The sequence below is a fragment of the Bubalus kerabau genome, chromosome 4 (genome assembly GCF_029407905.1).
Source record: "Bubalus kerabau isolate K-KA32 ecotype Philippines breed swamp buffalo chromosome 4, PCC_UOA_SB_1v2, whole genome shotgun sequence".
Classification (NCBI taxonomy): domain Eukaryota; kingdom Metazoa; phylum Chordata; class Mammalia; order Artiodactyla; family Bovidae; genus Bubalus; species Bubalus kerabau.
In genome coordinates this window covers 92,422,845-92,439,145 of record NC_073627.1, presented here as the reverse complement: position 1 = coordinate 92,439,145, position 16,301 = coordinate 92,422,845, and the positions used below count along the sequence as shown (strand labels likewise).

Here is a 16,301-nt window from a genome sequence, read left to right as displayed (position 1 = left end):
GGGCAAGCCTTCCTGCTTTTGAGAAGAAAGCCATTTCTCAGTCATGTTGCATTCCCAGCACCCAGCCCAGTACCTGGCACATCAAAGGAGTTCAGTAATGATTGATATGGGTTATTTTTTTCAACTAGAATGTTATAAAAATATGCTTTTAATGGATTTTTTAAACATTCAACATGTAAGTATGACCTTTTGATATAGAAGTGTTATCATCAATTATGAACACAGAAACCATAAATCCATATGTATAAATCTTTATTAAATGTTACTAGAGCTCTACTGACACCACATCTGCACATGTAGATATACATATGTGCATTCTACATTATCTGGGTGGGTCCTTATTCTGTCCAGTTAGTGTGAAAAAGTCCTGTTGAACATGGCATTAGACCGCTTAATACTGCAGTTTGATATAATGCCTTTTTGTGCCACTGAGCCTGGACTCTGGAATATAATTGCCTGGCAGTATTGATTTAATTGCCCAGGTTTATTTGTGGACTCCTAATTATTGACTGGAGGTAAATTTAATGGAGCAGCCTCTATGAACACTGGGAAACTGCTGCTGTTGCTGCTATACATAATGAACTGCACCATGTGCCTTTAAAGCATTTGTCAAGCTAATTTTATTTCACTGTGACAGTATGATAACATTTAAAAAGTCAAAGACTTTTATTTTTATTACTGACATAGGTGGTTTTGCTGATGCCTTTGAATTCTGTAAGAAAAAAAAGTAGGGACTTCACTGGTTGCACTTGAATGTCACTTTATAATTATGCCCAAGAGAAAAATCTATAAAATAGAAAACATCTTTTTTTAAGCCTACTTCTTCTCTCTCAATTCTAGCAATTATATTTGTCCTGAATTTTAGAAAAGGTTTTCTTTGTCCACGAGTTTTTGAGAGTCTAAGTTATGCTCACAGGATTTTGTGGGTAAAAGTGTAAATATGTTCATTCATTCATTTTGTTTAGTTTATGCCATACAGCTCCCTGAACCTGAGGTTATGTGATCTTGAAGCTGTGGAGTAATTGAGTGCATTCCCTGAAAAATTGCAAATTAATTCAACATTGATATTTGATTATTAAAATACTTTGAAGATTAAATTATAAGAAAACTTCCCTTTTATGTCCTCTCTCTGTGTTGAGTGCTGTATATAATAGAATTCTGACATCATAGGAGTGAATCTGGCCCTGAGGTTTTATCTTTTCTTATTAGGATTAGGTGAAAGAATTGTTTTCTGTTAAAAAAAACTTTTTCTGCATTCATTTGAAAAATTTATATTGATAAAATAATTACCGCAAAATAAAAACTTTTCTACCATGTGACCATTTCTGTCCTTTATCAAGCCCATCTTTGCATGAAATGTTCCCTCAGTATCTCTAATTTTATTGAAGAGATCTCTAGTCTTTCTCATTTTGTTGTTTTCTTCTATTTCTTTGCATTGATTGCTGAGGAAGGCTTTCTTATCTCTCCTTGCTATTCTTTGGAACTCTGCATTCAGATGCTTATATCTTTCCTTTTCTCCTTTGCTTTTCACTTCTCTTCTTTTCACAGCTATTTGTAAGGCCTCCCCAGACAGCCATTTTGCTTTTTTGCATTTCTTTTCCATGGGGATAGTCTTGATCCCTGTCTCCTGTACAATGTCACAAACCTCCGTCCATAGTTCATCAGGCACTCTATCAGATCTAGTCCCTTAAATCTATTTCTCACTTCCACTGTATAATCATAAGGAATTTGATTTAGGTCATATCTGAATGGTCTAGTGGTTTTCCCTACTTTCTTCAATTTAAGTCTGAATTTGGCAATAAGGAGTTCATGATCTGAGCCACAGTCAGCTCCCGGTCTTGTTTTTGCTGACTGTATAGAGCTTCTCCATCTTTGGCTGCAAAGAATATAATCAGTCTGATTTTGGTGTTGACCATTTGGTAATGTCCATGTGTAGAGTCTTCTCTTGTGTTGTTGGAAGAGGGTGTTTGCTATGACCAGTGCGTTCTCTTGGCAAAACTCTATTAGCCTTTGCCCTGCTTCATTCCGTATTCCAAGGCCAAATTTGCCTGTTACCCCAGGTGTTTCTTGACTTTCTACTTTTGCATTCTAGTCCCCCGTAATGAAAAGGACATCTTTTTTGGGTGTTAGTTCTAAAAGGTCTTGTAGGTCTTCATAGAACCGTTCAACTTCAGCTTCTTCAGTGTTACTGGTTGGGGCATAGACTTGGATTACTGTGATATTGAATGGGGTTTGCCTTGGAAACGAACAGAGATCATTCTGTCGTTTTTGAGATTGCATCCAAGTACTGCATTTCAGACTCTTTTGTTGACCGTGATGGCTACTCCATTTCTTCTAAGGCATTCCTGCCCGCAGTAGTAGATATAATGGTCATCTGAGTTAAATTCACCCATTCCAGTCCATTTTAGTTCGCCGATTCCTAGAATGTCAACGTTCACTCTTGCCATCTCCTGTTTGACTACTTCCAATCTGCCTTGATTCATGGACCTAACATTCCAGGTTCCTATGCATTATTGCTCTTTACATCGGACCTTGCTTCTATCACCAGTCACATCCACAACTGGGTATTGTTTTTGCTTTGGCTCCATCCCTTCATTCTTTCTGGAGTTATTTCTCCACTGATCTCTAGTAACATATAGGGCACCTACTGACCTGGGGAGTTCCTCTTTCAGTATCCTGTCATTTTGCCTTTTCATAAAGATGGGCTCGATAAAGGACAGAAATGGTATGGACCTAACAGAAGCAGAAGATATTAAGAAGAGGTGGCAAGAATACACAGAAGAACTGTACAAAAAAGATCTTCATGACCAAGATAATCATGATGGTGTGATCACTCACCTAGAGCCAGACATCCTAGAATGTGAAGTTAAGTGAGCCTCAGGAAGCATCACTATGAACAAAGCTAGTGGAGGTGATGGAATTCCAGTTGAGCTCTTTCAATTCCTGGAAGATGATGCTGTGAAAGTGCTGCACTCAATATGCCAGCAAATTTGGAAAACTCAGCAGTGGCCACAGGACTGGAAAAGGTCAGTTTTCATTCCAATCCCAAAGAAAGGCAATGCCAAGGAATGCTCAAACTACCGCACAATTGCACTCATCTCACACGCTAGTAAAGTAATCCTTAAAATTCTCCAAGCCAGGCTTCAGCAATACGTGAACCGTGAACTTCCAGATGTTCAAACTGGTTTTAGAAAAGGCAGAGGAACCAGAGATCAAATTGCTAACATCTGCTGGATCATGGAAAAAACAAGAGAGTTCCAGAAAAACTTCTATTTCTGCTTTATTGACTATGCCAAAGCCTTTGACTGTGTGGATCACAATAAACTGTGGAAAATTCTGAAAGAAATGGAAATACCAGACCACCTGACCTGCCTCTTGAGAAACCTATATGCAGGTCAGGAAGCAACAGTTAGAACTGGACAGGGAACAACAGACTGGTTCCAAATAGGAAAAGGAGTACATCAAGGCTGTATATTGTCACCCTGCTTATTTAACTTAAATGCAGAGTACATCATGAGAAGTGCTGGGCTGGAAGAAGCACAAGCTGGAATCCAGATTGCCGGGAGAAATATCAATAACCTCAGATATGCAGATGACACCACCCTTATGGCAGAAAGTGAAGAGGAACTAAAGAGCCTCTTGATGAAAGTGAAAGAGGACAGTGAAAAAACTGGCTTCAAACTCAACATTCAGAAAACGAAGATCATGGCATCTGGTCCCATCACTTCATGGGAAATAGATGGGGAAACAGTGGAAACAGTGTCATACTTTATTTTTGGGGGCTCCAAAATCACTGCAGATGGTGAATGCAGCCATGAAATTAAAAGACGCTTAGTCCTTGGAAGGAAAGTTATGACCAACCTAGATAGCATATTGAAAAGCAGAGACATTATTTTGCCAACAAAGGTCCGTCTAGTCAAGGCTATGGTTTTTCTAGCAGTCATGTATGTATGTGAGAGTTGAACTGTGAAGAAAGCTGAACGCTGAAGAATTGATGCTTTTGAACTGTGGTGTTGGAGAAGACTCTTGAGAATTCCTTGGACTCAAGGAGATCCAACCAGTCCATTCTAAAGGAGATCAGTCCTGTGTGTTCTTTGGAAGGACTGATGCTAAACCTGAAACTCCAGTACTTTGGCCACCTCATGCGAAGAGTTGACTCATTGGAAAAGACTCTGATGCTGGGAGGGATTGGGGGCAGGAGGAGAAGGGGACGACAGAGGATGAGATGGCTGGTTGGCATCACCAACTCAATGGACAAGAGTTTGGGTGAACTCCGGCCATTGGTGATGGATAGGGAAGCCTGGCATGCTGCAATTCATGGGGTCGCAAAGAATCGGACACGAATGAGCAACTGAACTGAACTGAAATACCATGTGACAATATGGACCTAGACAAAAATGTAATACTTTCTGATACTGTTAGCCAGGAGTGAGTGAGAATTAAAAGGTCTAGAGCCTTAAGTTACCTGTATTTAACACAGAATGCAAATGTATGTCCTCCCATCAAGTGGTCCTGATACAATTGGTAATTTTAAGTATTTGATCTTTATCAGCACCTAACTTTTGTCCTCACAGATTTCTAGTAATAAGAATCATACTGGAAAAAAGTCATTCTTATATCTACTCTCATTTTCTATGACACAGCTGCCTTTTAATTTCTTTGAAGAGTTACTTGTATTAATTCCTCTTCTGCATTATTACATCTTTTAAAACTTACAGTTAATGGCAGAGACAAAAAAGCAAATTAATGATCATAATAGGGTGGAAAAACCTTCCAAAATTAGTTTTTTCTGTATTTTAGGAAGTGGGAGGAAAAAAAAACAGAAACAAGAAAAGTTGGCTGAGACTAAACTATGGAAACCTTTGAACAGGAAGGGGATGCAATCAGAGTTGTGCATTAGAAAGCTGCACAAGATCAATGTATAGGATGGTTTAGAGGGAGAAGAGACTAGGAGCAAGAAGGTAGTCTAGACAAAGCCAGTAGGGGCTTGCATGTGTCCTCACCATAAAAATAGGAAGGACGAGATAGATATGACCCATTTTGTAGTCCCTGAATCACATAGCAGGACTGAGATTAAATGAAGGGGTGAGAAAGCAGAAACCAAAGAGAGATGAGTTTAATACCCTATATGATGAGAAAGATGATGATACCTTTAAGAGTTTTAGGGAACAAAAGAGGTATATCAGATTTGGTAGACAGAAGACGTCAGTGTCTGAAGCTGTAAAAAATTTAGTAGGTAACATTTCAGGGACTCACATTTAGTAGGTAACATCATTCAGGGACTCACAGTTTTTCATTCAGGGACTTCACAGTTCACCCAAGCCTTCTGTCTGGCATTTCTCAGTGAAATCTAACCATTTAAGAACACATTTCAAACTCTTACAACTCAACAACAAGAGAAAAGAAACAGACCTTCAGGACTATTCATAGCCATTTCTACAACGATATATACAGATAGCCATTAGGCACATATAAATATGCTCAGCATCATTAGCCTTTAGGGAGATGCGAACCGAAAACCAAAATGAGATACTACTTCATACCCAGGAGGATGGCTGTAATCAAAAAGAAGGACAATAGCAGGCATTGGTGAGGATGTGGAGAAATTAGAACCCTTGTACATTGCTGGTAGGAATGTACAATGATGCCACCCCTGTCGAAAATAGTCTGGCAGTTCCTCCAAAAGTTAAAAACTAGAGATTATGTGGCCCAGCAGTTCCATCCCTAGGTATCTACTCAAGATAAATGAAGACATATGTCCATATAAAAATTTCTACATAAATGTTCATAGAGCTCAGTAGTTCATAATAGCTCAAAAGTAGAAGAATCCAAAGGTCCGTCAAATGATGGATGAATAAATAAAACATGTTATATGCATATGTGGAATATTATTCAGTCATGAAATGACATGATGATACATCATACAGCATGGAAGAACCTTGTACCCCTTATGCTAAGTGAAAGAAGCCATACACAAAAGGCAGCTTATTGTATGATTGCATTCATATGAAATGTTTGGACGAGGCAAATCAAGACAAAGTAGGTTAGTGGTTGCCAGAGGATGGGGGCAGAGGAACAGTGACTGCTAATGGGTACAGGGTTTCTTTTGGGGAGATGAAAATGTTCTGGAATTAGATGAAAGTAATGGTTGTACAGCTGTGTACAACCAATGAATTATACACTTCAAAACGGAGAAATTTATGTTATGTGAATTATGTCTCCATTTAAAAAATGAATTCCTTAATATGAGACAGTGAACAAAGAATAAAAAGAATACCTTTAAAAGTAAATCCAATAAAGTTATATCACATATGCTGCATTACCCCCCATTAGCAGAGACTGTGTAAAATGCATTTGAATTTGAATTTCTGTCCATTGGCCATAACTATGAATAAATGAGATAAATTTTTAAACTTCATATTTAATAGGTTTCCTTTCAGTTGGCACAGAAGGAGCTGTACCTCTATAGTATTCTAATTGATATTACTTCCTCCTATATGCAAACAGATAGGAGTCAGTTATTTACATTTACCCTCTAAGAGACATTGTTTAATTGTTCTGTCCATTCTGATCCTCAAAATTGAAATTATAGAAAAGGTCATTTAGTTTTGTTTTCAGGCCTTAATAATACCTGAAACCATCTTATGTACTTGTGAGTTTATAAGGCCATGGAAAGAATTAGTGGAGATAAAGTTGAACCCAAGCTATGGAAGGCATTTTAAAAACATGTTGCCAAGTGTCTACTGCATGAAAGGTAATTCATGCAGTAGTGTCTACCGCATTTCAGGTTTGGAGATATAGCGGTGAACAAGAGACAAAAATCACTGTCCTCATGGAGCTAATACTTCTGGTGATGGAGAACAATAAACAGATAAAATATAAAAACTATGAAAGTTTTTCAACAAACTTGAATGGAATTATGGGTATGTATAATGAAATATGTGTACTTATATAAAGCAAGTAATATACAGTTAAAACTGCAATGTGCTTCTTTACTAGGATTTATATTTCAAAAACCCTTATCCAGGAATGGCTAGAAAATGCGTCCTGATTTAGTTTTCCAGATTTCACTCAGGCAGTTTTCATCTACTTTGTGTAGATCATTTTCTTGTATGGGAGCCATATCAAAAATCCTGGCTTCGGTTGTTGATAACTTAAAGTACAGACTTTGACCAGTGGTTTTTCTTTGCCTTTAAACCCTCTTCCTATTAGGTTGCTTCAGATCTTACAAATGCTGAAATTTAAAATGGCTCTTTCCTCTGTGCCCTTTCTGCAAAATATGCTTACCTTCTATAGATGCTTTGTGACACAGCAGTGGGAAGGTTTTATAAATCTCCCTGGCTTTAGTAAATAGAATAACTTCCAGCCTGAAGGTTACCAGAAAGTTTCTCTTTACAACAAATGTCCTCAAGACCTTTACTCTGTTGCGTTCAGTGTTGCACTTACAACGTACTTAAAACATGCCACATACATGCGAACTCCCATGCTCACTCTCTCCACACACATAAACACACACAGCCACCCACACACACTCACTCCTCACATCCAGCTGAAGTTGCAAGAGTTAAAAATTCTCCATTCAGAGCCTTACTGGGATTTTTTTTTTTTTTTTGATTTAACCATCTCAAGCCTACTTTCATGATACCAGGAAAAAGACATATGTCATTAAAGGAAAAAGGTAAATTTTATGTTTTGTGCATTTTACCACTATAAAAAATTGTGGGGGCAGGGGGATGAAAGGAAAACAAGTTATAGCTTTTACCAAAGAAGAGCAGACACAGACTTCAATATTCAGTGACACTCTAAGATAGATAAGTACGTAGATAGATATGTGCCAGAAATATAAGCAATATTTAGGAAACTTAGCTTATAATTAAGTGCAATTTAAACTATAAATAAATTATTGTTTCTCATACCATGCTTGGTTATTTTATGAAGTTCAATCTTTTAATTACAAGATAGCTGAATAACCATACAAATATTTATTTATACCAAATTTTGCACCTTTAATTTTATAATTATCAAACTATATTAGTCTCTTTTACTAAACTCTCAAAATCTCATTGAATCATATCTTTGTTAAAAGCAAGTATAATAAATAACATATAATATCTTTATTCGAGTATGACTCAGCTGGATTAAAGTCAATTTTTATTGTGAAAACAGTACCATTTGGTAATAGTTTTCAAACCAAAAACAAGAAAAGGGAACCCTCTTACACTGTTGGTGGGAATGCAAACTAGTATACCCACTATGGAGAACAGTGTGGAGATTCCTTAAAAAACTGGAAATAGAACTACCTTATGATCCAGCAATCCCACTGCTGGGCATACACACTGAGGAAACCAGAAGAGAAAGAGACACGTGTACCTCAGTGTTCATCGCAGCACTGTTTATAATAGCCAGGACATGGAAGCAACCTAGATGTCCATCAGCAGATGAATGGATAAGAAAGCTGTGGTACATATACACAATGGAGTATTACTCAGCCATTAAAAAGAATTCATTTGAATCAGTTCTAATGAGATGGATGAAACTGGAGCCTATTATACAGAGTGACGTAAGCCAGAAAGAAAAACACCAATACAGTATACTAATGCATATATATGGAATTTAGAAAGATGGTAACAATAACCCTGTATATGAGACAGCAAAAGAGACACTGATGTATAGAACAGTCTTATGGACTCTGTGGGAGAGGGAGAGGGTGGGAAGATTTGGGAGAATGGCATTGAAACATGTATACTATCATGTATGAAACGAGTCGCCAGTCCAGGTTCGATGCACAATACTGGATGCTTGGGGCTGGTGCACTGGGATGACCCAGAGGGAGGGTATGGGGAGGGAGGAGAGAGGAGGGTTCAGGATGGGGAACACATGTATGCCTGTGGCGGATTCATTTCGATATTTGGCAAAACCAATACAATATTGTAAAGTTTAAAAATAAAATAAAATTTTAAAAAAAGTTGTTAATCTTGCCCTTTAGATTTAAAAAGATACCCTTACTTCAGTCTTTTTCATTCAACACAAAACTGTTCAATTTTATACTATTGAGAGCACATTCCCAGTTCATGCCGATGCTGTAAACTATCTGTATGTTTCACAGTTACAGATTTGAGGCTTTGTTATTCTTCCAATGTAGCTCTCCAGCATCTGCAAGTTATCAGTCATATCTTACCTTTCTACAGAAATGCCTCTAAATGAAGTCATAATTTTCAAGTGTGAGTGATGAAGTTCTATCAATGGCATACATCTGTGGTCATTTACATGTAAGAGAAGCCTAAAATCTGTGTGAAGTTAGGGGAAGTGTTTCCCATAAGAGAAGTCACCTTTTCCAACAAGGACAGCCAAAACAACCAGAAAGACCCCCTTCAAGACTATGGTATAGAGACTTCCCTGTTGGTCCAGTGGTTAAGAATATGCCTGCCAATGCAGGGGACACAGGTTCAACCTTTGGTCCAGGAAGATTCCACTTACCATGGAGGCAATTAAACCCATGTGCCTCAACTACTGAGTCCTCACATCCTAGATCCTGTGCTCCACAACAAGAGAAGCCATCTCAATGAGAAACCCAGGCACCACAACTAGAGAGCAGCCTCCACTCTCTGCAACTAGGGAAAGCCCACATGCAGCAAAGAAAAACCAGCACAGTCAAAAATAAATAAATGCATACGTTAATTAATCTTTAAAGAAAGATTACAGTATAGACCAAGTAAAACTCACGGTTGTTTGGATGTCCTAATTAAATTTCCATTCCGAGAAATCTTATGGAGTATCAGCTCTTCCCCTTTCCATTTTTCTCCTTGTGCTGAAGAGTTCAAGCCTGTGTAACTGCAGTAACATAACTAAGACAGTCATTTCTATATTTATGCAAAAGAGATAAGGAAATTATGCAGAAAGCCCAGCGGACTTGCTGGACTTCGTAGGCCCCAGCATATTCCATCTGAGATGAAACCCAACACAGCATATTTTGCAGGTTTGTTGTTTCACCTGTACATATGGTGGAGCAAGGGAGAAAAGAGCTTTGCTGTTGGCCAGTCATGTTGCCACTTCAACCCAAGTCCAAAATCCTGTCAGTAAAAGAGTTGTGCTTTCTTTTTGTATCTGAAGGAGAAAAGAACAGACTCTTACACTGCCTGTATGAAATAAGTGAAGTCGCTCAGTCATGCCTGACTCTTTGCAACCCCATGGATAGTAGCCTGCAGCAAGCTCCTCTGTCCATGGAATTTTCAAGGCAAGAGTACTGGAATGGGTTGCCATTTCCTTCTCCAGGAAATCTTCCCAACCTGCACTTAATCTCCAACAACCTTGTGAGATATTATGAACTTTTCTCTTTATTATATAAAGAGAAATTATTGTCTAAAGGTTTTTTCTGACCTATTTGTAGAGAAAAATAGAAGAACCTACAAGGGGAGATGGATGTACACAAATTGGGCATCTTGATTAAAGGACAGGCTGCTTCTTGAACTTCATCAAGTGTTAGCCTCTATACAAAGCTTAGGAGACACAATTCAAACAGTTGTGTTTAACTGTGGGGCTTTTTGTTTTATTGGGAGCCAAAGGAAGAGAATATAAGAGTTATTAGCAATAAATTAGTCAATGGGCCTCTTGTTCCACCTTGGAGGCTTCCTGGAAGAGAAACTCTTATTAGACTATTTTTAGAGGGAAGCCAAATGTTCAAGTACATGACATGTTGAAAATTGTTCTGATTGCAAGATAATAAAAAGTAAGGCCGAGTTTTTAACTTGAAAATGAAATGTGCAATGAGATAATTAATGTCAGTACATTGTGGCCTGGTAAAAGTGCTTGTGACATCACTATATAGGAAATCGTAGAACCAGCACGTTTCCTAGAGTGTGTTCCATGGACCACTAGTGCCACACGATGAATAAACTATGAGAAAAGTGTGGGCCCGTGAATTTAGAAACAGGGTATTACATTGCCCTCTGCAAGAAACACAGTGCATTAGCATAGTAAAGTCTATAAGAGATCCTGAAATAAAATAACATTTAAACTTTGGTTTGTTTCCCACACTTACTTGATCAGAGAACTCTCTTTTCTTAGAACAACTTTTACTTTTTAGAACAACTTTTAAAAATACTGATTTCTGCTTTTGCTCTACCAGGAAGAGATGGGAGGGTATTCTCATCTTGTTTGTTTCCTTTTTTGTTGGATTGCATACAGTACTGAGGGCCATAGTCAAAACAAAGTTACCTGGTAGTTTTGCCTGTGTGTGTGTGTGTGTGTGTGTGTATTTCTTTAACAGCTAATATTAATGCCCTGAGAATTTAAATTATCTCATTTGTAAAACTGGCAAATATGTATAACTTTTATGCATCCCAGAAAGGCAGTTTTCTCAAAGTAAGGATTTGCTGTATCATTATCTTCCAGAAGGAAATCTAACATATTCTTGTTCCTTGATTCTATGATGCATTTTCCCACATTTTCACATTTCTGAAATTAAAATACATATGCAATTTGTGTATATTTAATATGGTAGGTTCCTTTTTTCAGAAAAAGCTGTTTTTAAATCAATTTGGATATCTTATATTCACCTGTATCTTAAAAAGTGAAGAAATATGGTATTTTTGTATACTTTGTATATACTTTGTATATTTTGTATACTTTATTTAGTGTTAAATTTTAAGTAAGACAAATGTGTGAAGCTCCTGACATAGACTATAGATAGAGTCTCTCCTGACAGAGACTCAAGAGTATTTTAAGGGAAAAGCAATTTATTATCAAGGTAAGACAGAAGTTAAACTAGAAAGCTACTTAGGATCTGAGCGTTGGTCTCTGTGTTTTCTTCATGGCTTACACAGTCTGCGCCATTTTGGCCTGTTGTTTCACCACCACTGGCCAGTCTTTTCTCTTTTTTTCCCAGTTTAAATTCAGAAAATAACCATTATGCTGGGGTCAGCTAATTATAATCACTGTGGCTGAGCACAGCTGATCTGAGCACAACTGAGCAACTTACACGCACGGCACCGGGCTGATTTTGTTTGGGTGCTGACCAGCGACGCTGTCGGTGGCTGTCCTAGCACAAAGAACGGCCTGACTGTACACCTCTGTAGGGAAGGGGTACTGGGCTTAAGTGTCCTTATTCTATTCAGGGAGACAAAAGTAGTCTTCCCTGGTTAATCAAAAGGACAATTCAAAAAAATGAATTAATGAGTTTCTTGATTGTTACACATCTCTTGCATGACACTAGATAGCTGAGAAGCAGGATAAAAGGAAGTCAGTATGGCTTTGGGTGGCAACTGGGGAACATTTCAGATTTGCCTGTACTTGTCACCTATAAGTGTAATGTTATGAGTTCTACAGGCAACTCAGTAAAGCCCAGGAACAATAAAACTTTACCAGAAATGTTATATAAATTATTAAATTTCAAAATGTACTCTACATTTCATAAACTCAGCAGTTTGCAACATGTGTATTACACTTTGATATGCCAAATAAACTTTTCTATAAAAACTTAATCAATGTATATACTTTTGCCATTTTTTTTTCCTCTGAAATTTCACCCTACAATCCTCGAGACGTTCAGCTGTAACACAGGCAAGTATATTGATAGTTCGCTCCCCCTCTCTTATGAGTGATGAACATATAGTGCTACTTCTGTGGGCCTGTGGGCCCTAGAGAGGGCTGTAGCCTGCTATTGATCAACTGATTGAAGATAAATGGCTCAGCTGCTTGTATTGCAGATTACAACATTAACACGGTCAGTAAACCATGGATTGTTCAATAAGGCGTTTATCTTTCTTCATTTTAGTTCTGCTCCTGTATCATTTTTATTATAAAAGACAAAATTACCCACGCTAACCAGCAAGATCAGTTGAAAAGAGACACAGTAGGGTACCATTATGGGTGCAGAGTTGCAGATAGCTCAGTTCAAATGGTTTAATGATATTTAGTATATGTTTCTGAACTGTAGAAAATACAGAGTTTTGATCATCTTTTTTTTTTTCTGTTTCTTTTACAGCTTCCCTTTGCCACATATTTACTAGAAGCAATAATGGAAAAAATAAATGAAAAAAAGAGACTAGTTGAAGAATATTTTACAGTTATGAAAGATACTAGATGATATCATGATTGAGAACTTTTTTTCAGATGTGAAAACTTTATGTGGTGTGATCAGAAAACATACACTGCAGTCCTGATATAATATCTGCTCCAACTATCAATACCAAAATAAGAAGTCTCTGAAACCAATTAATTGCTGAGCAAGTGAAACTAATTAAGTGCATGGCCATTTAAAAGGAAATAGTGTCGCATTTGATTGTTGAATACAAATATTGCCACAAATCAATGCAAACTTGAAAATGGTTTTCCTTCCAGTACATTACAAGAAATTAGAACAAGCTTGGCATACACAAATTATCAAAGAAAAAAGTTTAAACTGAAGCCTTAATGTTCTGAGTTTTGTAAGAAACTATACTTTTTACATAAAGTTGCTATAAATGCTCTAAATCACCTGGTAAGCAACACATTTGTATTGAAAGCAAATATAAAGCAAAGCATTACAACTTAAGAGTGAGCATTTAATGAAATGAATGGTGCAGTCCAATTGTATCTGTTCTCAGTCTACTGGATTATATAGGAGATACTGTATTTTCCTAGAACAATTCAGCAAAAATAAAAACATCTTCTCCTTCACTCTCTCTGTTTTTTTTAAATTCACAATATTTTGTGTGGTCATATAAATTAGCAAGGGCTACAAACCGAGTGCATTAATTAGACTAGTCCTTGCAAGTCTGCTAATTAAATTCTTAACAATGGTCATCCTTATTTAGACTCTCAAACATTCCCTGGTCATTTCCCCTCTTTCCTGTGTTCCTGCCACACCTAACTTTTTGCTTCCTCCGATTCACCAAACCTGCCTGCCTCCAGCCGTTGCCTTTGTATTCTCTCTCCAATATTCTGTACTTAACTTTCCCATGACTGGCTCCTGCATATCATTCAGGTTTGCATTTACAAATTTCCTTAAGCATTCCCTAGCCATCTTGCTATTTAATTTCCTTTATAACACAAAAGTAACTTTCACCTCTTCACTTATTTATGTTCTTGCTATTCCTCCTTCCCTGCTTTGAAATATATGGGTCCCATGAGTTTAAGGCAGAGTTGGCAAATTATGGCTCACAGACCAAATCTGGCCTACTACCTGTTTTTGCATAGCCTACAGTAAGTTAAGAATGATTTTCACGTTACTATTAAATGTTTTTAAAAAATCAAAAGGAGAACTATATAGCATGTGAAAGTTATATGAAATTCAAAATTTAATGTCCATCAATAAAGTTTAATTGGAACACAGATGCTCATTCATTTCTGTATTATTTATAGCCACCTTAGCACTACAGTAGTTCAGGTGAGTAGTTGCAGCAGAGACGTGATGTAGGGTGCTCACCGCTTTGCAGGACTGGTAGGCACACTACAAGTCACAGTGATACAGTTACAATTTGACAGCATTTTGAGTACCATTAAATACTACCATAACTACTTTTTCTAATGCCAGTGGATGCCCACCATGTAAAAACAAGAAGAGGAAATGACTGTCAGCTGTCTAATTTTAAGGTAAAGTGTGTATTATGTTGCTATTCAGTGGCAAGGCATTACCTTTATTATATGACATTATACCTAGGCTGTGCTTCCCAGGTGGCGCTAGTGGTAAAGAAACCACCTGCCAATGCAGGAGACATAAAAGACCCAGGTTCGATCCCTGGGTCGGGAAGACTCCCCAGAGGAGGGTGTGACAATGCATCCAGTATTCTTGCCTGGAGAATCCCATGAATTTGTTACTTTTTTATGGCAAAAGGCACTTTGCAATATAATTACAGATCTTGAGTGGAGAGAGAATCCTGATTTATTTGGTGGGACCCAATGACTTCTAAGGAGTCAAGATAGCAATGTTACTGCAGAGGCAGAGGGATGGAGAAGTTTGAAGACGCTACCCCCATAGCTATACGTATGGAGGAAGAGGCCATGAACCAAAAAAATGTAGGCAGCTCCTGGAGACTGGAAGAGGGAAGGGAGGGGATTGTATCCCAGGCCTCTAGGAAGAAACAGCACTGTTGACACCTTGACTTTAGGCTAGTGAAACCAATTTGCATACCCCAAGTTGTAGGAAATTAAATGTTTGCTGTTTTAAGCCACTAGGTTTGTGGTAACTTGTAACTGCAGCAATAGGAAACTAATGCAAATTTGCTTAAATTCTATTTAGAATTTTTCATGAAGGATATTGGTCAGAAGATGCAAGATCTAGATGTTCAATATTCAAAAATCAGTCAGTGCATGCTGTTATTTTAATAGACTAAAGAACTATCAGGTGACCATGAAACTTTTGGGAAAGCATTTGAAAATTTCAATACTCATGCATGGAAAAGAAAAACCTCAGAAAACTAGGGACTTCTTCAATTTTATAGGAACATCTCAAAAACGCCTACATCTAACAGTATGCTTAATGATTGAAAATAGAACACTTTCCATTAAGAAGCAAAGATGTCAGCTGTCTCCAAACTGATATACAGGCTTAACACGATTCTTAACCAACATCACAGCAAGATGTTTTGAAGATGGAGACAAGCTTCTAAAATGTGTAATCAAACCCAAAGAAAAATTTAAGTGGGAGAAAACACTCTACCCAATTTCAAGATGTATTATGTAGGTACACTAATAGAGTGGGTGGTACTGATAGAGGAATATACTCATAGATCAATGGAATAAAACAGAGCACCAAAAAACATACCTGTGAAAATAGGCCAATTCAATGGAGTCAGGATAGCCTTTCAACAAATGATGCTGAAGCAACTGGAAATCTCTAGGTTTGGGGAAAAAACAAAAACAAAAACAACACTTGACCTAAACTTTAGACACAAACGAGTCATACATTTAAGTGTAAAATATGTAAGAGAAAATCTCCAGGATCCAAGACTAGGCGAAAAGTTTCTATGCATGATACCAAAAGCATGATACACAAAAGAAAAACTGGTGAATTTAACCATCAAAACTAATCAAACCATCAAAACTCTTGCTCTGAAAACAAGCTACAGAGCGGGAGAAAATATTTGCAAACTACAAATATCTGACAAAGGACTTATGTCTAGAGTAAAGAATTCTCGAAACTCAACAGTAACTTAAGAAGTCCAAGGATTGTGGCCAATGGTTTTTGGCTGAATACTCTGGGACTTGTAAGGTACACATTTGGAACAAGATGAAAGACGGTTGGAGAAAAGATATATGGATAGATCTCTCCAAATGGGTCAAAAAGGTGCAAATTTTTGTGTCCCATGTGAACACTTAAAAGG

The 16,301-nt window shown here is 37.5% G+C and overlaps 1 protein-coding gene across 3 annotated transcripts in view; it reads left to right on the top strand.

Annotated features, from left to right (window-relative positions):
- Positions 1-14,310, top strand: part of CNTLN (centlein) — a 341,713-nt gene extending 327,403 nt beyond the window's left edge. For all 3 annotated transcript variants that reach the window (XM_055577973.1, XM_055577972.1, XM_055577974.1), the window contains one exon: positions 12,983-14,310. In XM_055577973.1, coding sequence (XP_055433948.1) covers positions 12,983-13,084 — 102 coding nt within the window. In that variant the 3' untranslated portion in view covers positions 13,085-14,310. The remainder of the gene's footprint in view (positions 1-12,982) is intronic.
- The last annotated feature ends 1,991 nt before the right edge of the window (positions 14,311-16,301 follow it).